This window comes from Chiloscyllium plagiosum, unplaced genomic scaffold, assembly GCF_037043375.1.
Source record: "Chiloscyllium plagiosum isolate Xiang-an unplaced genomic scaffold, Cpla_swu_hap1 HiC_scaffold_9, whole genome shotgun sequence".
NCBI classification, from domain to species: domain Eukaryota; kingdom Metazoa; phylum Chordata; class Chondrichthyes; order Orectolobiformes; family Hemiscylliidae; genus Chiloscyllium; species Chiloscyllium plagiosum.
The window spans coordinates 1,986,712-2,013,142 of NW_028270147.1; the positions used below are offsets into that span (position 1 = coordinate 1,986,712).

Below are 26,431 nucleotides of genomic sequence, written 5' to 3' on the forward strand. Positions count from 1 at the left end.
TACACCCCCTCTCTATCTCTGTAACCTGCTCCAGCCCCTACACCCCCTCCCTATCTCTGTAACCCCCTCCAGCCCCTACACCCCCTCCCTATCTCTGACACCTCCTCCAGCCCCTACACCCCCTCCCTATCTCTGTAACCCCCTCCAGCCCCTACACCCCCTCCCTATCTCTGTAACCCCCTCCAGCCCCTACACCCCCTCCCGATCTCTGTAACCCCCTCCAGCCCCTACACCCCCTCCCTATCTCTGTAACCCTCCAGCCCCTTCACTCCCACCCTATCTCTGTAACCCCCTCTGGCCCCTATGTCCCCTCACAATCTCTGAAACCCCTCTGGCCCCTACATCCCCTCCCTACCTCTGTAATCCCCTCCAGCCCCTACACCCCCTCCCTATCTCTGTAACCCCCTCCAGCCCCTACACCCCCTCCCTATCTCTATAACCCCCTCCAGCCCCCTACACTGCTCCCTATCTCTGTAAACTCCTCTGACTCCTGACCCCTTCCTGCTCCAACCCACAGACCCTTCCCTATGTCTGTAATCTCCTCCAACTCCTTCATCTCTCTCTCTATGTAAAACTTTCAAAGTCTGACAGCCCTCCCTGTCTCTGTAACCCTCCAGCCCCTTCACTCCCTCCCTGTCTCTGTAACTTCCTCCAGTCCCTACACACTCACTATCTTGTAATGTCTCTAAACATTACAAACTCTGGGCTCTGGATCCTGGTCCATGGTCTTTCCTTAATCAATGACCACCATGTCTTCAGGAGTTTCATTCTGAGTATTTGAACTCCCCTCCTGAATCTCTCCATTTCCCGCTGCTCATTAGCTCCCTCCTGGGAGATGATTCTCAGATTAATACACCCCATATCTCGAGGAGAAAGTGAGGACTGCAGATGCTGGAGATCAGAGTCGGGAGTGTGGTGCTGGGAAAGCGCAGCGGGTCAGGCAGCATCCGAGGAGCAGGACAATCGATGTTTCAGGCATAACCTCTTCATCAGGAATGTCTGAAATGTAGACTCTCCTGCTGTTGGGATGCTGCCTGACCGGCTGTGCTTTTCCAGCACCACACTCTCCATGTGTCTGCTTTCTGCTCAGACCTATCCTGTGTTTACAATGTTGTATTGCTCTTTGGAGCACCTTATGGAATTCAGGTGCTATTTAAGTGAAAACAGTTGTCAACATTTAAGGAGGTAATCGTGTACGTCGGTAATTGGAGACAGTGAGTGTGTGTCAGTGATTGGTGATGGTGAGTATGTGACAGTGTGTGTCAGTGGATGGTGTGTGTGACAGTGAGTGTGCTGGGTTTGAGTAGCACAGACCTGAAGGGGTCTGAGTGTGTGCAAGAATGTGTATTTGTCTGTCTGTGTGTGTGTGTGTGAGACGTAAGGGGAATAGTGTTACTTTAGGAGATTTGAGGATTCTGAAGGTTTTTCTGCTGCAGTTTATAAAACGCTGTGGTGTTTCACCCAGAGAATGGTTTATATTCCTTGCTGTTTTTGACTGTAACCACTCATTTCCCAGAGTAACACCTTGTGTTGTGAAATGGTCTGGGGGCAGATTTTCCTATCCCTGCATTTAATTGAAAGGGAATGAAATGTCTATGAAAATGAGAAAATGTTTGCTTTCCCAGTGCAGGCTGCTGTAGAGTATGACCGAAAGTGACAGGAGGAATAGTTTACTCTCATTTGGGATCTTACTGTGCCCTTGATTCTCCTCCTATTGGCTGTTGTCTTTCCCAATTGTTCATTACTAACAGGAGACAGAGATTGGGAATGATGGTGAGGCAGTATTGGACACTAATCCCAAAATCTCTTGGTTTTCGTTTCTCTCCCAACAGGATTCCGATGCTGGGGAAAGAGCTGATGGATGGATCCCAATTCTGGTCAGGATAGAGTCATCCCATTGGCTCCTCGTACCAAGTGATCAGCCAATCACAACATCCATCTGATGGAGCAGGCAGCTGGGAGAAACTCCTGATCCCTGGAAAACTGCACTGACATTGGGAGAAACATCTGGAATTCTGCATCTTTATAGAATGTCTGTCATTAAAATGGCATCAAATGTTGGCGGCGTACACACATTTCCTTGTATTTTCATAAATACAAGTGACAATAAATTGCAATTCTGTTCTATGATATTCTAAAACAACTGGAATTCCTGATCGCTGGAAAACTGCACAGACACTAGGAAAAACAACTGGAATTCCTGATTATTGGAAAACTGTAGACACTACCAGAAGCAACTCCAATTCCTGACTCCCGGTCAACTGACACTGACACTGGAAGAAAGCAGCTGGAATTCCTAACCACTGGAAAACTGCTCCGTCATTGGGAAAAACAGCTGGAATTGCTCACTCTCAGAAACTGAGGCAGAGACTGGGAGAAACCTGTGGGATTCCTGATCCCCGGATCGGGTGCTGACACTGAGAGCATCGCTCTCAGAGCACGGTCAGGTCAGAGCGATGTCCCTGTTCAGTCTGTTGACCGTCCAGACACTGTGGCTGAGCCTGGGTCTCTCGAGCCAACGCTTCCCATCCTGGGGTCACTATGACCTGTGTAAGACCCAGGTTCACGGGGACCAGGGGCTGAGCTGGGATTACATGGCGTGTCAGCCTGAAGTTACCCAACTCACCAAGTTTCTGAAGATCAGCCTGGACCCCCCCAACAGTACGTGTGGAGAGAGCCCCGAGATGTACTGCACACTGGTGAGTCGACAGTTTCCTGACCCAGTCCATGTTGTGTGTGTCTCTGTGTGAATGGAGCCTCAGGGAATGGCCTTTATCAAAGGCAGCTCCCTCCTCAATCCCCGTCCCCATTCAGGAACGGGGGTACTGTAGCTAAAACTGAGGGTGTCACGGGGAATCTTTATCAGTCACTGGTTTCAGACTTCACCCCAACACCCCACACCCACAGATCACCCCCCCACACACACCCACATACACAAATACACACACACACACACACACCACTCCACAACCCCACACCCACCACCCACACAGACCCCCATACACACACCCACACATACCACCCCACCCACACCCTTTGGCATTGATCTTTATGTCGTCATTGTCTACAGGAATAGTGCCACAAGACTGGAGGAGAGCAAATGTGGTTCCCCTGTTCAAGAAGGGGAGTAGAGACAACCCTGGTAATTATAGACCAGTGAGCCTTACTTCAGTTGTTGGTAAAGTGTTGGAAAAGGTTATGAGAGATAGGATTTATAATCAGCTAGAAAAGAATAATTTGATTAGGGATAGTCAGCACAGTTTTGTGAAGGGCAGGTTGTGTCTCACAAACCTTATTGAGTTCTTTGAGAAGGTGACTAAACAGGTAGATGAGAGGAAACCGGTTGATGTGGTGTATATGGATTTCAGCAAGGCGTTCGATAAGGTTCCCCACAGTCGGCTATTGTACAAAATGCGGAGGAATGGGATTGTGGGAGACATAGCAGTTTGGATCAGTAATTGGCTTGCTGAAAGAAGACAGAGGGTGGTGGTTGATGGGAAATGTTCATCCTGGAGTCCAGTTACCAATGGTGTACCGCAAGGGTCCGTGTTGGGTCCACTGGTGTTCGTCATTTTTATAAACGACCTGGATGAAGGCATAGAAGGGTGGGTTAGTAAATTTGCAGACGACACTAAGGTCAGTGGAGTTGTGGATAGTGACGAAGGATGTTGTGGGTTACAGAGAGACACAGATAAGCTGCAGAGCTGGGCTGAGAGGTGGCAAATGGAGTTTAATGTGGACAAGTGTGAGGTGATTCACTTTGGTCGGAGTAACTGGAATGCAAAGTACTGGGCTAATGGTAAGATTCTTGGTGTGTAGATGAGCAGAGAGATCTCGGTGTCCATGTACACAGATTCCTGAAAGTTGCCTCCCATGTTGACAGGGTTGTTAAGAAGGCATACAGTGTTTTAGCTTTTATTAATAGAGGGATCGAGTTCCGGAGCCATGAGGTTATGCTACAGCTGTACAAACTCTGGTGCGGCCGCACTTGGAGTATTGTGTACAGTTCTGGTCACCACATTATAAGAAGGATGTGGAAGCTTTGGGAAGGGTGCAGAGGAGATTTACCAGGATGTTGCCTGGTATGGAGGGAAGGACTTATGAGGAAAGGGACTTGAGGCTGTTTTCGTTAGAGAGAAGAAGGTTGAGAGATGACATAGAAGATAATCAGAGGGTTAGATAGGGTGGACAGGGAGAGCCTTTTTCCAAGTATGGTGATGGTGAGCGCGAGGGGGCATAGCTTTAAATTGAGGGGTGATAGATATAGGACAGATGTCAGAGGTAGTTTCTTTACTCAGAGAGTAGTAAGGGGATGGAATGCCCTGCCTGCAACGGTAGTAGATTCGCCAACTTTAAGTACATTTAAGTCGTCATTGGACAAGCATATGGACGGACATGGAATAGTGTAGGTTAGATGGGCTTCAGATTGGTATGACACGGCACAACATCGATGGCCGAAGGGCCTGTACTGCGCTGTAAGGTTCTATGTTCTATGTTCTATGACATTCCTGGGTCTGGATGGGGGCAGAGACAGTTCCCCTGTCTCCCAGTCTCTGTTTATTGGCACTTGTCCCTGGTTCTATCACAGGATAAATAAACATTCCATCTTGTTCAAGACAACAACCTCTTCTCGTTAGACTACCCCCCGTGGGGTGGGGCAGCTCAGGGCTGACCTCACGTTGGTGCTGGTTGGCGTTCCCATGACAACCTTCATCATGGCAGAGTGACCGTGGGCACCTTGCAGCCAATGAGGTTCCTTCCAGCTCAGCAAATGCAGCAGCCAGTTTGTGCACAGCAAGATCCCACAGTAGCAATGTGATAGACTGTTCTTGCCACAAAAAGGGGTCAAATAGGTGATGGGGAGAAAGTGGGAACAGGATGAGTTGGATGGGGTAGAAGACTGGAGGGGCTGAATAGCCTCCTCCTCTTTTCAATGTTTCTACTTCAATCTGCACTGGGTGAGGTTGGCTGAGGGATAAATATTGACTTCTCTTGGTCACGTTGGAGTTTATTGGTCAGTTAGTGGATGAACATCCTGCCTGACTCTCTCAGCCAGACTCTCTGTGAGTTTTAAGAAGTGGCTGTTTTTTTACACACTTTCTCCCTTTCACTTTCCCAATCTGTTCCATCTCTGAAACGTCTGTTGTTGGAGTCTGTATTCAGTGTGAGAGGGTGAGTTAGTCGGAAAGGCTTCAGGGTGACAATATATTCAGACTCTGACTGGAGAAAGACTCAATCCTGCTCAGATCCGGTGATCAGAGCCTGTCCCAGACTCTGGGCTGGACCTGGGGTTTATATCCCAAAAATCCGAGCTCAGGGATTTCTAATCCCACCCTCAGGTTGGGATAGGCCCCAGGGTGAGACTGAAGTTTCTGCTGTTTAACCAGTCACTTTGTTGATTTCCTTCAGATACCCCTCACTGAGCTGGGGGACAAGGGGGTAGTCAGAGGAGCTGTCTGCGAGTTGGCGCCTGGTTTCAGAGGAGTAGAGGTCGGTGCACCAAACTACCTTGGTGGCAGTTGGAAATGAAGAGGTCGAGGGTGGGTAACAGGCCAGCGCGGGGTGTCCAGGTGGATGGGGTGTGTTAGAGGTGGGCGAAGGGGTCCTTGGTGGGTGGGCAGGAGTCTTGACTGAAAAAGTGGGCCCGAAGGTGGAGGTAGCGGAAGAAATGTTCAAGTTTGCGACACATGTCAAACTCATTAATCTGGGAGTATCGAGGGATGAAGGTGAGGTCTTATACTGAGGACTGAACATTCGTTCCTCCTCACCACCCAACGCCTGGAGAACACCTCATCTCCCGCCTTAGGACCCTGGATTAATGTGGATTTCACCAGTTTCCTCATTTCCCCTCCCCCCCCCCCATCTTAACCCAGCCCCAAGCCTACAACTCCGCACCGCCCTCCTGACCTGTCCATTATCTTTCCCATCTCTCCGCTCCACCCTCCTCTCTGACCTATCACCTTTCCCCCACCTCCATCTACCTACTGCATTCCCAGCTACCTTCCCCCCAACCCCATCCCCCTCCCATTTATCTCTCAGCCCCTCGGCTCACAAGCCTCATTCCTGATGAAGGGCTTTTGCCCGAAATGTCGACTGTCCTGCTCCTCGGATGCTGCCTGACCTGCTGTGCTTTTCCAGCACCACTCTAATCTAGACTCTGGTTTCCAGCATCTGCAGTCCTCACTGTCTCCCACCCTCAGGTTGGGACAGGCCCCAGGGTGAGACTGAAGTTTCTGCTGTTTAACCAGTCACTTTGTTGATTTCCTTCTGAAAGCCCTCACTGAGCTGAGAGCTCCATTCAACAGAGAGTCCCAGTGTTCCCCGTTCCTGCTCTCACCCCAGTCAGAGAGACGCTGCTCTCCCTCTCATTGTGTCTCTCCCCTTCCTTCAACACTATCTCATTCTCTCTCTCTCACACACACACACACACTCTCTCTCTCATATCTCTCTCTCTCTCATATCTCTCTCTCTCTCTCATATCCCTCTCCTCTAAGTGAAGCTTCCTAATTCCTACCTCAGTGCTGAACGGCCTGCCCTTTATCCTGACCCTCTGTGCTCTGAGCCTGAACTCGCCCCAGCCCCTGGGAGACCATTCTGTCCCTCTGCTGTCGAGCCCTGGAAGAATTTAGGATTTTTGAACGAGATCACCTCAACTCTCGTTCTCTGAAGTTGCAGGGGGTCCAGGCCCTGTTTATTTCATTGCTGCCATGAGGAGGATCCACCTGTTCCCAGCATCAGTCTGACACACCTCTCCCCCCACCCTCCCTGCCTGACAGCTCTGTCTATCCCGAGGGAAGGAGATTGAAACAGCACACAGGACTCCAGGCACAACCTCACCAGGACTCGATATGATGACAGTGATGTGGAGGAGCCAGTGTGGGACTGGGATGGACAAAGTTATAAATCACCCAACACCAGGTTAGAGTCCACCTGGGGCTGTGTGATTTAAAACTAATTACAGTGAGACAGTGTTACTGTGATACACCAACTCTCCGGGAAGAAAAACCCACAGCCATGGTCACCCTTCCTTGCTGTCCCTGCTCGCTACCTTTCAGTAATTCCTGAACAAGGACATCCGAGTGCTTTGGAACTTCCCCACTTCCCAGCCTCTCACTATTTAGGGAAAGCTCTGTATTTCTGATTTTCCTGTCAGGCTGAGAACCTCCCATTTCTCCACATTGTGTTCCATCTGCCAAATGTCCGCTCACTCAGTGAGCTTCTCCAAATCCCCTTCGTGTGTCTTTGTACATCATCCTCACAACTCACACTCCCTCCTCATCTGTGTTTGCAACAAATTCACATCAAAGTGATGGAGGCAGATTGGGAATAGCCAGGATTCAATCACTGATCCATGTGGAACATGACTAGTCCCAGCCTGTCATCCTGAGAAGGACCTATTTATTCCTCCTGTGTGTTTTCTATCGATTCATTCTTTCACAATCAATGTCAGGCTCTCCCCCTGAATCCCACATCTTGTCATCTTCTTCACAAGTCTCTCGTGTGGAACTTTATCAAAAGCTTTCTGATAAATCTAAACATCCCACATCTAGCAGCCCCCCCCTTCCCCCACCTTTATCTGTTCAGCTCCTAACAATCGCCATCAGATTTCCCTTTCCCTAACTCCATACTGGCTCTGCCTAAGTGTCCTGTACCAGAGTCTCAGTGTTAGGTTCGAGCGTTCCCCTGATGCTGATGTAAGACAAACAGTTTGGCCATTCCCACCCCGGCTTCTCTCTCTCTCTGTCCTGGTTTAAACAGTGAGCTGACAATTCCCAGCTGAAATACACACTCAGTGACAGACACGGTTTCACAAAAGAAATTGTAGGAGAGACAGATTCAATCTCCCAAAGCTTCAGCAAATCAGCAAAACCTCAATCAGATTAATTCCAAAAACGTGTGTTTGAGTCAGAGTGAAATGGGATAAATGTAATCCAGTTCACATTTCAGTGGAGTTTATTGAAACAGTGAATTGGCTGAAATGTGGATGTAAATGAGCTGTCAGAAACAGGAACATATCGGGGACGTTATTAGATTGGGAATGCTGAAAGTCAGCCTAATGATCCTGAGATCAAATCCCAGACAGCAGCTGCCAATTCCATTCAGTTCATTGAGGGAATGGGAATAAAGAGTTGTACATGGGCTCAGTGAGGAAGGGGACAGTCTGGGGTGGGACGTGCTGTGTGTTAGTGAGACCTCAGCCAGGGCCGGCTCTGAATTGTCAAGGCTGGGGCAGGCAAAGGCAGAGCCAGGAGATGCAGCGGCTGGCCCGCTGCGGGGAGTGTGGGGGTGAAAAAACATCTGTGTACCATCATCCATCCCAGAGAGGGAAGTGGAATATCGTGCTGACTCTCGGTAAACTCCAATCTGATTAATCTCTGGCAGCAGCTCAAAGGATTGAAATCCTGTTCCACTTTACTGAGATTGATTGATTGAATGATTGGAAAGAGGGTTTCTCCTGGGATTGAGTAAAACTCACCGAGAGGGAACGAAACAAACATCCAGGAGACGGCGAGTAGATGGGGCACCTCACAGAGAGAGACGGGCACTGGGCACTGGGTACAGTGTGACCCAGAGAGAGACGGGCACTGGGTACAGTGTGACCCAGAGAGAGACGGGCACTGGGTACAGTGTGACCCAGAGAGAGACGGGCACTGGGCACTGGGTACAGTGTGACCCAGAGAGAGACGGGCACTGGGCACTGGGTACAGTGTGACCCAGAGAGAGACGGGCACTGGGCACTGGGTACAGTGTGACCCAGAGAGAGACGGGCACTGGGTACAGTGTGACCCAGAGAGAGACGGGCACTGGGTACAGTGTGACCCAGAGAGAGACGGGCACTGGGCACTGGGTACAGTGTGACCCAGAGAGAGATGGGCACTGGGCACTGGGTACAGTGTGACCCAGAGAGAGACGGGCACTGGGTACAGTGTGACCCAGAGAGAGATGGGCACTGGGTACAGTGTGACCCAGAGAGAGACGGGCACTGGGTACAGTGTGACCCAGAGAGGGACGGGCACTGGGTACAGTGTGACCCAGAGAGAGACGGGCACTGGGTACAGTGTGACCCAGAGAGAGACGGGCACTGGGTACAGTGTGACCCAGAGAGAGACGGGCACTGGGTACAGTGTGACCCAGAGAGAGACGGGCACTGGGTACAGTGTGACCCAGAGAGGGACGGGCACTGGGTACAGTGTGACCCAGAGAGAGACGGGCACTGGGTACAGTGTGACCCAGAGAGAGACGGGCACTGGGCACTGAATACAGTGTGACCCAGAGAGAGACGGGCACTGGATACAGTGTGACCCAGAGAGAGATGGGCACTGGGCACTGTGTACAGTGTGGCCCAGAGAGAGACGGGCACTGGATACAGAGTGACCCAGAGAGAGACGGGCACTGGGCATTGGATACAGTGTGACCCAGAGAGAGACGGGCACTGCGTACAGTGTGACCGACAGAGAGATGGGCACTGGGTACTGGGTACATTGTGTCCCAGAGAGAGACGGGCACTGGGCACTGGATACAGTGTGACCCAGAGAGAGACGGGCACTAGGCACTGGGTACAGTGTGACCCAGAGAGAGACGGGCACTGGATACAGTGTGACCCAGAGAGAGACGGGCACTGGGCATTGGATACAGTGTGACCCAGAGAGAGACGGGCACTGGGCACTGGGTACAGTGGAACCCAGAGAGAGACGGGCACTGGATACAGTGGGACCCACAGAGAGACGGGCATTGGGCACTGGGTACAGTGTGACCCAGAGAGAGACGGGCACTCGGCACTGGGTACAGTGTGACCCAGAGAGAGACGGGCACTGGATACAGTGTGACCCAGAGAGAGACGGGCACTAGGCACTGGGTACAGTGTGACCCAGAGAGAGATGGGCACTGGATACAGTTTGCCCCAGAGAGAGACGGGCACTAGGCACTGGGTACAGTGTGACCCAGAGAGATTCGGGCACTGGGTACAGTGTGACCCAGAGAGAGACAGGCACTGGGCGCTGAGTACAGTGTGACCCAGATAGAGACATGCACTGGATACAGTGTGACCCAGAGAGAGAAGGGCACTGGGTACAGTGTGACCCAGAGAGAGACGGGCACTGGGCACTGGATACAGTGTGACCCAGAGAGAGACGGGCACTGGATACAGTGTGACCCAGAGAGAGATGGGCACTGGGCACTGTGTACAGTGTGGCCCAGAGAGAGACGGGCACTGGATACAGAGTGACCCAGAGAGAGACGGGCACTGGGCATTGGATACAGTGTGGCCCAGAGAGAGACGGGCACTGGGCATTGGATACAGTGTGACCCAGAGAGAGACGGGCACTGCGTACAGTGTGACCTACAGTGAGACGGGCACTGGGTACTGGGTACAGTGTGTCCCAGAGAAAGACGGGCACTGGGCACTGGATACAGTGTGACCCAGAGAGAGACGGGCACTGGGCACTGGATACAGTGTGACCCAGAGAGAGACGGGCACTGGGCATTGGATACAGTGTGACCCAGAGAGAGACGGACACCGGGCACTGGATACAGTGTGACCCAGAGAGAGACGGGCACTGGGTACAGTGTGACCCAGAGAGAGACGGACACTGGACACTGGGTACAGTGTGACCCAGAGAGAGACGGACACTGGGCACTGGATACAGTGTGACCCAGAGAGAGATGAGCACTGGGCACTGGGTACAGTGTGACCCAGAGAGAGACGGGCACTGGGCACTGGATACAGTGTGACCCAGAGAGAGACGGGCACTGGATACAGTGGGACCCACAGAGAGACGGGCACTGGGCACTGGGTACAGTGTGACCCAGAGAGAGACGGGCACTAGGCACTGGGTACAGTGTGACCCAGAGAGAGACGGGCACTGGATACAGTGTGACCCAGAGAGAGACGGGCACTAGGCACTGGATACAGTGTAACCCAGAGAGAGACGGGCACTGGATACAGTGTGACCCAGAGAGAGACGGGCACTAGGCACTGGGTACAGTGTGACCCAGAGAGATTCGGGCACTGGGTACAGTGTGACCCAGAGAGAGACAGGCACTGGGCGCTGAGTACAGTGTGACCCAGAGAGGGACGGGCACTGCGTACAGTGTGACCCAGAGAGAGACGGGCACTGGATACAGTGTGACCCAGAGAGAGATGGGCACTGGGCACTGGGTACAGTGTGACCCAGAGAGGGACGGGCACTGGGCACTGGGTACAGTGTGGCCCAGAGAGAGACGGGCACTGGGCATTGGATACAGTGTGACCCAGAGAGAGACGGGCACTGCGTACAGTGTGACCGACAGAGAGATGGGCACTGGGTACTGGGTACAGTGTGTCCCAGAGAGAGACGGGCATTGGGCACTGGATACAGTGTGACCCAGAGAGAGACGGGCACTGGGCACTGGATACAGTGTGACCCAGAGAGAGATAGACGGGCACTCGGCACTGGATACAGTGTGACCCAGAGAGAGACGGGCACTGGGCACTGGATACAGTGTGACCCAGAGAGAGACGGGCACTGGGTACAGTGTGACCCAGAGAGAGACGGACACTGGGCACTGGGTACAGTGTGACCCAGAGAGAGACGGGCACTGGGCACTGGATACAGTGTGACCCAGAGAGAGACGAGCATTGGGCACTGGGTACAGTGTGACCCAGAGAGAGACGGGCACTAGGCACTGGGTACAGTGTAACCCAGAGAGAGACGGGCACTGGATACAGTGGGACCCACAGAGAGACGGGCACTAGGCACTGGGTACAGTGTGACCCAGAGAGAGACGGGCACTAGGCACTTGGTACAGTGTGACCCAGAGAGAGACGGGCACTGGATACAGTGTGACCCAGAGAGAGACGGGCACTGGGCACTGGGTACAGTGTGACCCAGAGAGGGACGGGCACTGGACACTGGGTACAGTGTGACCCAGAGAGAGACGGGCACTGGGCACTGGGTAGTGTGACCCAGAGAGAGACGGGCACTGGGCACTGGGTACAGTGTGACCCAGAGAGAGATGGACACTGGGCACTGGATACAGTGTGACCCAGAGAGAGACGAGCACTGGGCACTGGATACAGTACAACCTAGAGAGATTTGGGCACTGAGCACTTGATAGTATGACCCAGAGGGAGATGACCACTGGGCACTGGATACAGTGTGACCCAGAGAGATGGAGCACTTGGTACCATATGACTAAAGGACTTTAAATGACATCTCTGCAGGAGTCCCTCAGGATAGTGTCCTCGGCCCAACCATCTTCAGCTGCTTCATCAATGACCTTCCCTCCATCATAAGATCAGAAGTGGGGATGTTTACTGATGATTTCACATTGTTCAGCATCAGTCCATGTTCAAATACAGCAAGATCTGGACAATATCCAGGATTGGGCTGCCAATTGATAAGTAAGACCATAAGACCATAAGACCATAAGACATAGGAGTGGAAGTAAGGCCATTCGGCCCATCGAGTCCACTCCGCCATTCAATCATGGCTGATGCGCATTTCAGCTCCACTTACCAGCGTTCTCCCCGTAGCCCTTAATTCCTCGAGACAACAAGAATCTATCAATCTCGGCCTTGAAGACATTTAGCGTCCTGGCTTCCACTGCACTCCGTGGCAATGAATTCCACAGGCCCACCACTCTCTGGCTGAAGAAATGTCTCCGCATTTCTGTTCTGAAATGACCCCCTCTAATTCTAAGGCTGTGTAACATTAGTGCCACACAAATGCCAGGCTGTCACCAATAAGAGACAATCTAACCACCACCCTTTAACAATCAATGGTGTTATCATCACTGAGTCCACCTCTATCACCACCCTGGGAGTTATATTTGACCAAAAGCTCACCTGGACTCCCCACATAAACACCAGTGGCTCCAGGAGCAGGTCAGAGCTGGGAATACTGCGGTGAGTAATTCACCTCCTGACTCCCCAAAGTCTGTCCACCATCTACAAGGTCCAAGTCAGGATGGTGATGGGCTATTTGTTCAAGAAAGGATCAAGGCAAAAGATGGGAAATTATAGGCCAATTAGCTTAACTTCGCTTGTAAGTAAAATTCTAGAATCCATCGTTAAGGATGAGATTTCCAAATTCTTGGAAGTGTAGGGTCGGATTAGAATAAGTCAGCATGGATTTAATAGGGGAGGTGTGCCTGACAAACCTGTTAGAATTCTTTGAAGAAGTAACAAGTAGGTTAGACCAGGGAAATCCAGTGGATGTTATCTATCTAGACTTCCAAAAGGCCTTTGATAAGGTGCCACACAGGAGGCTGCTGAGCAAGGTGAGGCCCATGGTGTTCGAGATGAGCTACTGGCATGGATTGGGGATTGGCTGTCTGACAGAAGGTAGAGAGTTGGATAAAAGGTTCTTTTTCGGAATGGCAGCTAGTGACAAGTGGTGTCCCACAGAGTTCAGTGTTGGGGCCGCAGCTGTTCACTTTATATATTAATGATCTGGTTGAAGGAATTAGGTGCAATGATACTAAGTTAGGTGGACAGGCAGGGAGTATTGAGGAGGTGAGGAAGCTGCAGAAAGATTTAGACAGTTTAGGAGAGTGGTCCAGGAAATGGCAGATGGAATTCAATGTGAGCAAATGCAAGGTCTTGCACTTTGGAAAAATGAACACAGGCGTGGACTATTTTCTAAATGGTGAGAAAATTCATAAAGCCAAAGTACAGAGGGATCTGGGAGTGCTAGTCCAGGGTTCTCTAAAGGTTGACCTGCAGGTTGAGCCCTTGGTTAAGAAAGCAAATGTAATGTTCTTATTTATCTCAAAAGCACCGTTGTGCTACGGAGACTTTATAAAGCTCTGGTTAGGCCCCATTTGGAGTACTGTGTCCAGTTTTGGGCCCCACACCTCAGGAGGGACATACTGGCACTGGAACGTGTCCAGCAGAGATTCACACGGATGATCCCTGGAATGGTAGGTCTAACATATGATGAACGGCTGAGGATCCTGGGATTGTATTCATTAGAGTTCAGAAGGTTGAGGGGAGATCTCATAGAAATTTACAAGATAATGCATGGCTTAGAAAGGATGGACGCTGGGAAGTTGTTTCCATTAGATGGGGATACTACGACACATGGGCACAGCCTCAGAATTAGAGGGGGTCAATTTGGAACGGAAATGAGGAGACATTTCTTCAGCCAGAGAGTGGTGGGCCTGTGGAATTCATTGCCACGGAGCGTAGTGGAGGCCGAGACATTAAATGTCTTCAAGGCAGAGATTGATAAATTATTGATGTCGCAAGGAATTAAAGGATATGGGGAGAGTATGGGTAAGTGGAATTGAAATGCCCATCAGTCATGATTGAATGGCGGAGTGGACTCAATAGGCCGAATGGCCTTACTTCCACTCCTATGTCTTATGGTCTTATATTCCCCACTTGCCCTGGATAGGTGCAGCTCCAACAACACTCGAGAAGCTCGACACCAATCAGGACAAAGCAGCCGCTTGATTGGCACCACATCCACAAGCATCCACTCCCTCCCCCATCGACACTCAGTAGCAGCAGTGTGTACCATCTACAAGATGCATTACAGAAATTCACCAAAGATCCTCATACAGCACCTTCCAAACCCACAACCACTTCCATCTAGAAGGACAAGGGCAGCAGATACATGGGAACACCACCCCCTGCAAGTTCCCCTTCAAGCCACTCACCATCTTGACTTGGAAATATATCACCGTTCCCTCAGTGTCGCTGGGTCAGAATCCTGGAATTCCCTCTTTTAGGGTATTGTGGGTCACCCTACAGCACATGGACTGCAGCGGTTCAAGGAGGCAGCTCACCCCCACCTTCTGAAGGGACAACTAGGGACGGGCAATAAATGATGGCCCAGCCAGCTACACCCAGATCCCAATACCTATGAATGGATAACAATATTTCTGAACTGTTCAGTTTGATGAGCTATTCTGTGCATTTGAGGAGTTGTTTGCTGTATTTGTTGTCTGTTATATTTGAGTTTTGTGGTGTATTTGATGAGGCGCGTGGTGTATTTGATGAGGTGTGTGGTGTATTTGATGAGGTGTGTGGTGTATTTGATGTGGTGTGTGGTGTATTTGATGAGGTGTTTAGTGTATTTGATGAGGTGTGTGGTGTATTTGATGAGGCATTTGGTGTATTTGATGAGGTGTTTGGTGTATTTGATGAGGTGTTTGGTGTATTTGATGAGGTGTTTGGTGTATTTGATGAGGTGTGTGGTGTATTTGATGAGGTGTTTGGTGTATTTGATGAGGTGTGTGGTGTATTTGATGAGGCATTTGGTGTATTTGATGAGGTGTTTGGTGTATTTGATGAGGTGTTTGGTGTATTTGATGAGGTGTGTGGTGTATTTGATGAGGCATTTGGTGTATTTGATGAGGTGTTTGGTGTATTTGATGAGGTGTTTGGTGTATTTGATGAGGTGTGTGGTGTATTTGATGAGGTGTTTAGTGTATTTGATGAGGTGTTTGGTGTATTTGATGAGGCATTTGGTGTATTTGATGAGGTGTTTGGTGTATTTGATGAGGTGTTTGGTGTATTTGATGAGGTGTGTGGTGTATTTGATGAGGTGTGTGGTGTATTTGATGAGGTGTTTGGTGTATTTGATGAGGTGTTTGGTGTATTTGATGAGGTGTGTGGTGTATTTGATGAGGCATTTGGTGTATTTGATGAGGTGTTTGGTGTATTTGATGAGGTGTGTGGTGTATTTGATGTGGTGTTTGGTGTATTTGATGAGGCGTGTGGTGTATTTGATGAGGTGTGTGGTGTATTTGATGAGGTGTTTGGTGTATTTGATGAGGCGTGTGGTGTATTTGATGAGGTGTGTGGTGTATTTGATGAGGTGTTTGGTGTATTTGATGAGGTGTTTGGTGTATTTGATGAGGTGTGTGGTGTATTTGATGAGGCATTTGGTGTATTTGATGAGGTGTTTGGTGTATTTGATGAGGTGTGTGGTGTATTTGATGTGGTGTTTGGTGTATTTGATGAGGTGTGTGGTGTATTTGATGAGGTGTGTGGTGTATTTGATGAGTGTTTGGTGTATTTGATGAGGTGTGTGGTGTATTTGATGAGGCATTTGGTGTATTTGATGAGGTGTTTGGTGTATTTGATGTGGTGTGTGGTGTATTTGATGAGGTGTTTGGTGTATTTGATGTGGTGTTTGGTGTATTTGATGAGGTGTTTGGTGTATTTGATGAGGTGTTTGGTGTATTTGATGAGGTGTTTGGTGTATTTGATGTGGTGTGTGGTGTATTTGATGTGGTGTGTGGTGTATTTGATGAGGTGTTTGGTGTATTTGATGTGGTGTTTGGTGTATTTGATGAGGTGTGTGGTGTATTTGATGAGGTGTTTGGTGTATTTGATGAGGTGTTTGGTGTATTTGATGCGGTGTGTGGTGTATTTGATGAGGTGTGTGGTGTATTTGATGAGGTGTGTGGTGTATTTGATGAGGTGTTTGGTGTATTTGATGAGGTGTGTGGTGTATTTGATGAGGTGTGTGGTGTATTTGATGCGGTGTGTGGTGTATTTGATGAGGTGTTTGGTGTATTTGATGAGGTGTTTGGTGTATTTGATGAGGTGTGTGGTGTATTTGATGAGGTGTGTGGTGTATTTGATGCGGTGTGTGGTGTATTTGATGAGGTGTGTGGTGTATTTGATGAGGCATTTGGTGTATTTGATGAGGTGTTTGGTGTATTTGATGAGGTGTGTGGTGTATTTGATGTGGTGTTTGGTGTATTTGATGAGGCGTGTGGTGTATTTGATGAGGTGTGTGGTGTATTTGATGAGGTGTTTGGTGTATTTGATGAGGCGTGTGGTGTATTTGATGAGGTGTGTGGTGTATTTGATGAGGTGTTTGGTGTATTTGATGAGGTGTTTGGTGTATTTGATGAGGTGTGTGGTGTATTTGATGAGGTGTGTGGTGTATTTGATGAGGCATTTGGTGTATTTGATGAGGTGTTTGGTGTATTTGATGAGGTGTTTGGTGTATTTGATGTGGTGTGTGGTGTATTTGATGAGGTGTTTGGTGTATTTGATGAGGTGTGTGGTGTATTTGATGTGGTGTTTGGTGTATTTGATGAGGTGTGTGGTGTATTTGATGAGGTGTGTGGTGTATTTGATGAGGTGTTTGGTGTATTTGATGAGGTGTGTGGTGTATTTGATGAGGCATTTGGTGTATTTGATGAGGTGTTTGGTGTATTTGATGTGGTGTTTGGTGTATTTGATGAGGTGTGTGGTGTATTTGATGAGGTGTGTGGTGTATTTGATGAGGTGTTTGGTGTATTTGATGAGGTGTTTGGTGTATTTGATGAGGTGTTTGGTGTATTTGATGAGGTGTTTGGTGTATTTGATGAGGTGTTTGGTGTATTTGATGCGGTGTGTGGTGTATTTGATGAGGTGTGTGGTGTATTTGATGAGGTGTGTGGTGTATTTGATGAGGTGTTTGGTGTATTTGATGAGGTGTGTGGTGTATTTGATGAGGTGTGTGGTGTATTTGATGAGGTGTTTGGTGTATTTGATGAGGTGTGTGGTGTATTTGATGAGGTGTGTGGTGTATTTGATGAGGTGTGTGGTGTATTTGATGAGGTGTTTGGTGTATTTGATGAGGTGTGTGGTGTATTTGATGTGGTGTTTGGTGTATTTGATGAGGTGTGTGGTGTATTTGATGAGGTGTTTGGTGTATTTGATGAGGTGTTTGGTGTATTTGATGAGGTGTGTGGTGTATTTGATGAGGTGTGTGGTGTATTTGATGAGGTGTTTGGTGTATTTGATGTGGTGTTTGGTGTATTTGATGAGGTGTGTGGTGTATTTGATGAGGTGTGTGGTGTATTTGATGAGGTGTTTGGTGTATTTGATGTGGTGTGTGGTGTATTTGATGAGGTGTGTGGTGTATTTGATGAGGTGTTTGGTGTATTTGATGAGGTGTGTGGTGTATTTGATGAGGTGTGTGGTGTATTTGATGAGGTGTGTGGTGTATTTGATGAGGTGTTTGGTGTATTTGATGAGGTGTGTGGTGTATTTGATGTGGTGTTTGGTGTATTTGATGAGGTGTGTGGTGTATTTGATGAGGTGTTTGGTGTATTTGATGAGGTGTTTGGTGTATTTGATGAGGTGTTTGGTGTATTTGATGCGGTGTGTGGTGTATTTGATGAGGTGTGTGGTGTATTTGATGAGGTGTGTGGTGTATTTGATGAGGTGTTTGGTGTATTTGATGAGGTGTGTGGTGTATTTGATGAGGTGTGTGGTGTATTTGATGCGGTGTGTGGTGTATTTGATGAGGTGTGTGGTGTATTTGATGAGGTGTGTGGTGTATTTGATGAGGTGTGTGGTGTATTTGATGTGGTGTGTGGTGTATTTGATGAGGTGTGTGGTGTATTTGATGAGGTGTTTGGTGTATTTGATGAGTTGTTTGGTGTATTTGATGAGGTGTGTGGTGTATTTGATGTGGTGTGTGGTGTATTTGATGTGGTGTGTGGTGTATTTGATGAGGTGTGTGGTGTATTTGATGAGGTGTGTGGTGTATTTGATGAGGTGTTTGGTGTATGTAAGGAGCTATTCCGTGTATCTAAGTGCGTTCTCACTGATAATTTCCAAAGTGTCAGGACGATCTCACTCGTTCTGTTGGTGAGTTTGAAAGGGGATGTGGTCAATCAGGAATCCTTGTCTCAGCAAATTTACTACGTGTTGTTAGGCTGTCAGGGACTGTCGACTTTAAGGGAGAATCATCACATTTCTGTTGAAACACACTCCTGGACTTGCTCGGCTAAAAGGCTGACAACCAATTATTTCTGAATCCCAGCACCAATTATGAAAATCCAATTGAGTCGTGACAGCTGGTGAATGTGGGGATTTCTGGGTCTCATCTTTCAAACAAAGACTTTCATTTCCATATGAGCGTTCAGTACCTCGTGATATTCCAGAACTCTTTCCAAACAAGGAAGTAATTTTCCACACAGGCGGTGTTGGTAAGGAGCGAATACAACAGGACATTCTAATGAAGGTGGAGACAATAACTACATGCCTTTGTGATTGTTAATATCAGGATCCATTTCTCTGTCTACTGTTCCAACAATCAGACAGCACAGGATGAGGCTGTTCGTTCCATTGTGTCCCTGCCAGCTCTTTCTAAGACTGTCCAATTATCCCTAGACCTGGCCTTGGTTCCTATCCCCCAATTCCAAAGGACTTTAATTTGACATGATGGGTTGAATGGCCTTCTCTGAGCTGTAAATTTCTGGGATTCCCTCAGGTTTTCCCTGTTGGAAGGCAGTTTATTTGAGGCTGGGATTATAATCCAAATATTCACTCTGGAATCTCACAGTCCATTCCCCTGGAACACTGTGAGGGAACAGTGACCTGAGACCAGGGTTCCAGCTGGGGCTGTGGACATCCTCCTCATTAAGGTGGTAAAAACAATGACTGCAGATGGTGGAAACCAGATTCTGGATCAGTGGTGCTGGAAGAGCACAGCAGTTCAGGCAGCATCCGAGGACAGGCAAAATCGACGTTTCGGGCAAAAGCCCTTCATCAGGAATAAAGGCAGAGAGACTGAAGCGTGGAGAGATAAGCTAGAGGAGGGTGGGGGTGGGGAGAGAGTAGCATAGAGTACAATGGGTCAGTGGGGAAGGAGATGAAGGTGATAGGTCAGGGAGGAGAGGGTCGCATAAACCAAATCATCCGCCGACATTTCCGCCACCTTCAAAAAGACCCCACCACCAGGGATATATTTCCCTCCCCACCCCTCTCCGCCTTCCGCAAAGACCGTTCCCTCCGTGACTACCTGGTCAGGTCCACGCACCCCCACAACCCACCCTCCCATCCTGGCACCTTCCCCTGCCACCACAGGAACTGTAAAATCTGCGCCCACACCTCCTCCCTCACCTCCATCCAAGGCCCTAAAGGAGCCTTCCACATCCATCAAAGTTTTACCTGCACATCCACCAATATCATTTATTGTATCCCTTGCTCCCGATGCGGTCTCCTCTACATTGGGGAGACTGGGCGCCTCCTAGCAGAGCGCTTTAGGGAACATCTCCGGGACACCCGCACCAATCAACCAAACCACCCCGTGGCCCAACATTTCAACTCCTCCTCCCACTCTGCCGAGGACATGGAGGTGCTGGGCCTCCTCCACCGCCGCTCCCTCACCACCAGACGCCTGGAGGAAGAATGCCTCATCTTCCGCCTCGGAACACTTCAACCCCAGGGCATCAATGTGGATTTCAACAGCTTCCTCATTTCCCCTTCCCCCACCTCATCCTAGTTTCTAACTTCCAGCAACACTATCCCCTTGACTTGTTCGAACTTGTCCGACCTGCCCAGCTCCTTTTCCACCTATCCACTCCACCCTCTCCTCCCTGACCTATCACCTTCATCTCCTTCCCCACTGACCCATTGTACTCTATGCTACTCTCTCCCCACCCCCACCCTCCTCTAGCTTATCTCTCCACGCTTCAGTCTCTCTGCCTTTATTCCTGATGAAGGGCTTTTGCCCGAAACGTCGATTTTGCCTGTCCTCGGATGCTGCCTGAATTGCTGTGCTCTTCCAGCACCACTGATCCAGAATCCTCCTCATTAACCCAGACTCTGACCAATATCCCCCTCCCTACCCACTCCCCCCTCCCTCCATTAAACCGGACCCCGACCAATATCCCCCTCCCTACCCACTCCCCTCTCCCTCCATTAACCTGGATCCCGACCAATATCCCCCTCCCTACCCAATCCCCCCTCCCTCCATTAACCCGGACCCCGACCAATATCCCCCTCCCTACCCATTCCCCCCTCCCTCCATTAACCCGTACCCCGACCAATATCCCCCTCCCTACCCACTCCCCCTCCCCCACCACCCCTGGACAATTGCCTGGATATTCACCCTGACCTGGCTCGATCCGCCTGGAGCAGAATCCCTGATGGAGCGATTCCCTTTGGGAATGTCATGAACTGAGAGACAAGATGACTGAAGAATGATTTCATCTTGTTGTTGCAATGACTGACTGACCCCTGACCCTCTCATCAATCAATAGATTATTTTTGTTTGAGTAATGAGATCTCAGTTCCATTTCCTGTCCGTCTCCCGTTGACCCTCCTCTGTTTCACCCCCCCCCCCCTCCCTGCCACACATTTAATATCAAACACAACAAGAGACAGAAAATAAGGCCCAGGATTCAAGACCCACGCCAACAAATAAATCAGTCTGAAAATCGCAGAGCAACCCAGAGGGAGTGCCGCACTGTCAGAGGGTCAGTGCTGAGGGAGTGCTGCACTGTCAGAGGGTCAGTACTGAGGGAGTGCCGCACTGTCGGAGGGTCAGTACTGAGGGAGTGCTGCACTGTCAGAGGGTCAGTACTGAGGGAGTGCCGCACTGTCAGAGGGTCAGTGTTGAGGGAGCGCCGCACTGTCAGAGGGTCAGTGCTGAGGGAGTGCCGCACTGTCAGAGGGTCAGTGCTGAGGGAGTGCCGCACTGTCAGAGGGTCAGTACTGAGGGAGTGCTGCACTGTCAGAGGGTCAGTACTGAGGGAGTGCCGCACTGTCAGAGGGTCAGTGCTGAGGGAGTGCTGCACTGTCAGAAGGTCAGTGCTGAGGGAGTGCCGCACTGTCAGAGGGTCAGTACTGAGGGAGTGCCGCACTGTCAGAGGGTCAGTGCTGAGGGAGTGCCGCACTGTCAGAGGGTCAGTGCTGAGGGAGTGCCGCACTGTCAGAGGGTCAGTGCTGAGGGAGTGCCGCACTGTCAGAGGGTCAGTACTGAGGGAGTGCCGCACTGTCAGAGGGTCAGTGCTGAGGGAGTGCCGCACTGTCAGAGGGTCAGTGCTGAGGGAGTGCCGCACTGTCAGAGGGTCAGTGCTGAGGGAGTGCCGCACTGTCAGAGGGTCAGTGCTGAGGGAGTGCCGCACTGTTAGAGGGTCAGTGATGAGGGAGTGCCGCACTGTTAGAGGGTCAGTGCTGAGGGAGTGCCGCACTGTCAGAGGGTCAGTACTGAGGGAGCGCCACACTGTCAGAGGGTTACATCCTGAGACACTGCTCATCCTGTCCTGGGGATCGATCCATGTTTTTCAGGATGTGGAAGATCTCGTTATGTTTCCCCATCCGCTATCTCCCCCTTTTCCTGGTGAACAGCACCGTTCTCACTGCCCCTCTGTCCGTGTGGAGAAAACAATGTCTTCATTCAGAACGCGACCTTGTCATTCCCTCTGCACACACACTGTCTCCTCTCAGGCCTCTTCCCTGAATGTTTCTGACTTTAAGCTCTTGCTCCTGATGTGTCGGTAAACATTGTTTGTTTCTCCTTGGCTTTAATTGCTAACATTTGTTCCTTTCATCATCTTTCTTCCTGAACCCCCCCTGGCCAGTGTATTAGACCATAGACCATAAATATCGGAGCAGAATTGGGCTATTCAACCCATCGAATCTGCTTCACCATTCGACCATGGCTGATATATTTCTCAATCCCATTCTTCTGCCATCTCCCATTAATCCGTGATCCCGTCCTGATCAGGAAACCTATCAATCTCTGTCTTAAATATACTCAGTGACTTGGCCTCCCCAGCCCTCTGAGGTAATGAGTTCCACAGACTCCCCACCTTCTGGGTGAAGAAATTCGTCCTTAGCTCAGTTCTAAAGAGTTGTCCCTTCACCCGGAGGCTGTGTCTCTCCGACTGGTGGAAACATCTTCTCCATGACCACTCTATCCAGGCCGAAATGTTCCAGGATATAGACACTTCAGACAGGACAGGGAGGGAAGTAAAAGAGGGTGTAAAGTTGTATTGATGGTCAGGGACGATATCACGGCCGTGCTAAAGGAGGACACTATGGCGGTCTTGGGTAGGGAGGCATTATGGGTGGAGCTGAGAAATAAGAAGGGTGCAGTTACATTGATGGGGCTGTATTACAGGCCTCCCAACAGTGAGCATGAGGTAGAAGAACAAATAGGTAAACAGATTATGGAAAGATGTAGAGGCAACAGGGTAGTGGTGATGGAGATTTTAATTTTTCCAACATTGACTGGGACACACTTAGTGTCAGAGGTCTGGATGGATTAGAATTTGTATGAAGTGTCCTGGGGAGATTTCTAGAGCAGTATGTCAATAGTTCGATGAGGGAAGGGGCCATATTGGACCTGATACTGGGGAACGAGCCAGGACAGGTGGTAGAAGTTGCGGTGGGGGATTTCTTTGGGAACAGTGACCACAATTCTGTAAGTTTTAGAATACTCGGAGATAAAGATGAGAGTGGTCCTAAGGGAAGAGTATTAAACTGGGCCAATTGTATCAAAATTAGGCAGAAGCTCAGAACTGTAGATTGGACACAGCTATTTGAAGGGAAGTCCAAATTTGAGATGTGGGAGGCTTTCAAATTTAGATTAAAGATAGTGCAGGATAGGCATGTCCCGTTGAATACAAGGGATAGGAAAGGGCAAGATTCGTGAACCGTGGATGGCAGGAGAAATTGTACAACTAGCCAAGAGGAAAAGGGAAGTGTACATAAGGTCCAGGCAGCTAAGAACAGAACGGGCCCTGGAGGAATATCGGGAGAGTAGGACCAATCTTAAATGAGGAATCAAGCGGGCTAAAAGGGATCAGGAAATAGCTTCAGCGAGCAGAATTAAGGAGAATCCCAAAGCCTTTTATTCTTATATAAGAAGCAAGTGGGTAACTAGAGAAGGGATTAGTCCACTAAATGATAATGAAGGAAGGATGTGTGTTGAACCTGAGAGAATGGGTGAGATTCTGAATGATTACTTTGCATCAGTGTTCACTGAGGAGAGGGACATGATGAATGTTGAGATTAGAGATAGAAGTTTGATTCGTCTGGATCACGTTGGCATAAGTAGGGAAGATGTGTTGGGTAGGCTAGAGGTTATTAAGGTGGACAAATCCCCAGGACCGGATGGGATCTATCCCAGGTTGCTGAGGGAGGTGAGAGAGGAAATAGCTGGGGCCCTGACAGATATCTTTGTGGCATCCTTAAATACAGGTGAGGTGCCAGAGGACTGGAGGGTTGCTCATGTTGTCCCCCTGTACAAGAAGGATAGTAGGGATATCCCAGGTAACTACAAACCAGTGAGCCTGGCGTCAGTGGTGGGAAAGTTGCTGGAGAAGGTACTGAGGGATAGGATCTATTTATATTTGGAAAATAATGGGCTTATCAGTGAGAGGCAACATGGTTTCGTGCGGGGGAGATCGTGTCTGACCAACTTCATAGAGTTCTTTGAGGAAGTGACCAAGTTGATAGATGCAGGAAGGGTTGAAGATGTCATACACATGAACTTTAGTAAGGTGTTTGATAAGGTTCCCCATGGTAGACTAATGGAGAAAGTGAAGTCACATGGTGTGCAGGGTGTTCTAGCTCAGTGGATAAAGAACTGGTTGAGCAACAGGAGACAGAGAGTAGTAGTTGAAGGGAGTTTCTCAAAATGGAGAAAGGTGACCAGTGGTGTTCCACAGGGGTCAGTGCTGGGGCCACTGTTGTTTGTGATATACACAAATGATCTGGAAGAGGGCACTGTTGGTATGACCAGCAAGTTTGCAGATGACACGAAGATTGTGAAGTAGCAGAAAGCATAAGGGACTGTCAGAGAATACAGGAGGATATAGATAGACTGGAGAGTTGGGTGGAGAAGTGGCAGATGGCGTTCAATCCAGACAAATGTGAGGTGATGCATTTTGGGAAGTCTAGTTCTAGAGCGAATTATACAGTGAATGGAAGAGCCTTGGGAAAAGTTGACGGGCAGATAGATCTGGGAGTGCAGGTCCATTGTACCCTGAAGGTTGCTGCACAGGTGGATAGAGTGGTCAAGAAGGCATATAGTATGCTTGCCTTCATTGAACGGGGTATTGAGTATCAGAACTGGCAAGTCATGTTAAAATTGTACAAGACATTGGTTTGGCTGCATTTCGAATACTGTGTCCAGTTCTGGTCACCACATTACCAAAAGGATGTGGATGCTTTGGAGAGGGTGCAGAGAAGGTTTACGAGGATGTTGCCTGGTATGGAAGGTGCTAGCTATGAAGAGAGGTTGAATAGGTTAGGATTGTTTTCACTAGAAAAAAGGAGATTGAGAGGGGACCTGTGGACCTCAATCAGAATCATGAAGGGTATAGACAGGGTAGATAGAGATAAGCGTTTTCCCAGGGTGATGGGAGGTCATGCTTTCAAGGTGAGAGGTGAAAAGTTTAAGGGAGATACATGTGGCAAGTGTTTTACACAGAGGGTGGTGGGTGTCTGGAACACGTTGCCAGCAGAGGTGGTAGAGACAGGCACGGTAGATTCATTTAAGATGCGTCTGGACAGATGCATGAGTAGTTGGGGAGCAGAGGGATACAGATGCTTAGGGATTGGGCGATAAGTCTAGACAGTGGTTTTGGATCAGCTCAGGCTTGGAGGGCCGAAGGGTCTGTTCCTGGGCTGTAAATTTTCTTTGTTCTTTGTTCTAGGCCTCTCATTCATCCCTCTAAACTCCATCGAGTACAGACTCAGTGTCCTCACACCCTCTTTATCCCTGGGATCATTGTTATGAACCTCGTCTGGACCCCCTCCAACAGCAGCTCATCCTTTCATAGATATGGGGCCCAAATCTGCTCTTAATCTTCAAATGGAGTCTGACCACAGTCTCATACAGCTTCAGCAATACATCTCTGCTCTTGTAGTCTAGCCCTCTTGAAATCAATGCTAACATTGCACCTGCTTTCCTAACTGAACCTACATGTTAGAGTCATAGAGATGTACAACACAGAAACAGACCCTTCGGTCCAACGTGTTCACGCCTACCATAGACCTAAATTAGCCTAGTCCCATTTGCCAGCACTTGGTCCATATCCCTCCAAACCCTTCCTAATCTTATACCCATCCAAATGCCTTTTCAATGTGTTGCAATTGTACCAGCCTCCACCACGTCCTCATTCCATACCCGTACCACCCTCTATGCAAAAAAGTTGCCCCTTACGTCCCTTTTAAATCTTTCCTTTCTCACCTTAAACCTATGCCCTCTAGTTCTGGACTCCCCCACCCCCAGGGAAAAGACTGTTTCTATTTACCTTATCCATGACCCTCATGATTGAATAAACAGAGAATCCTGAACTAGGACTTAGTCACTTTGTGTTTCAGAATTCTAAAGACTTGTCCCATTTAGAAAATAGTCTAAGCCTCTATTCTTCCTTTCAAAGTGCATGACCTCACACTTTCCCACATTATATTCCATCTGCCACTTCTTTGCCATCTCTCCCAACCTGTCCAAGTCCTTCTGCATTCTCCCCAATTCCTCAACACTACCCGTCCCTCCACCTACCTCTGTCTCATTTGCCAACTTTCCAACAACATTCTCAGTTCCTCCGTCCAGATTGTTAATACATAACGGGAACAGTTGTGGTCCCAACACTTTCCTCGGTGGAACTCCACTCGTTACCAGCTGCCATCCTGAAAGAGACCCCTTTATCCCCACTCTCTGCCTTCTGCCAGTCAGCCAATTCCTATTGA

General features: G+C 49.2%; 1 protein-coding gene across 3 annotated transcripts in view; it reads left to right on the forward strand.

The window, feature by feature from the left end:
• LOC148149074 (netrin-G1-like) overlaps positions 1-26,431 on the forward strand; it is a 170,471-nt gene that overhangs the window by 57,654 nt on the left and 86,386 nt on the right. For all 3 annotated transcript variants that reach the window (XM_087990337.1, XM_087990338.1, XM_087990336.1), the window contains one exon: positions 1,833-2,699. In XM_087990337.1, coding sequence (XP_087846463.1) covers positions 2,457-2,699 — 243 coding nt within the window. In that variant the 5' untranslated portion in view covers positions 1,833-2,456. The remainder of the gene's footprint in view (positions 1-1,832; positions 2,700-26,431) is intronic.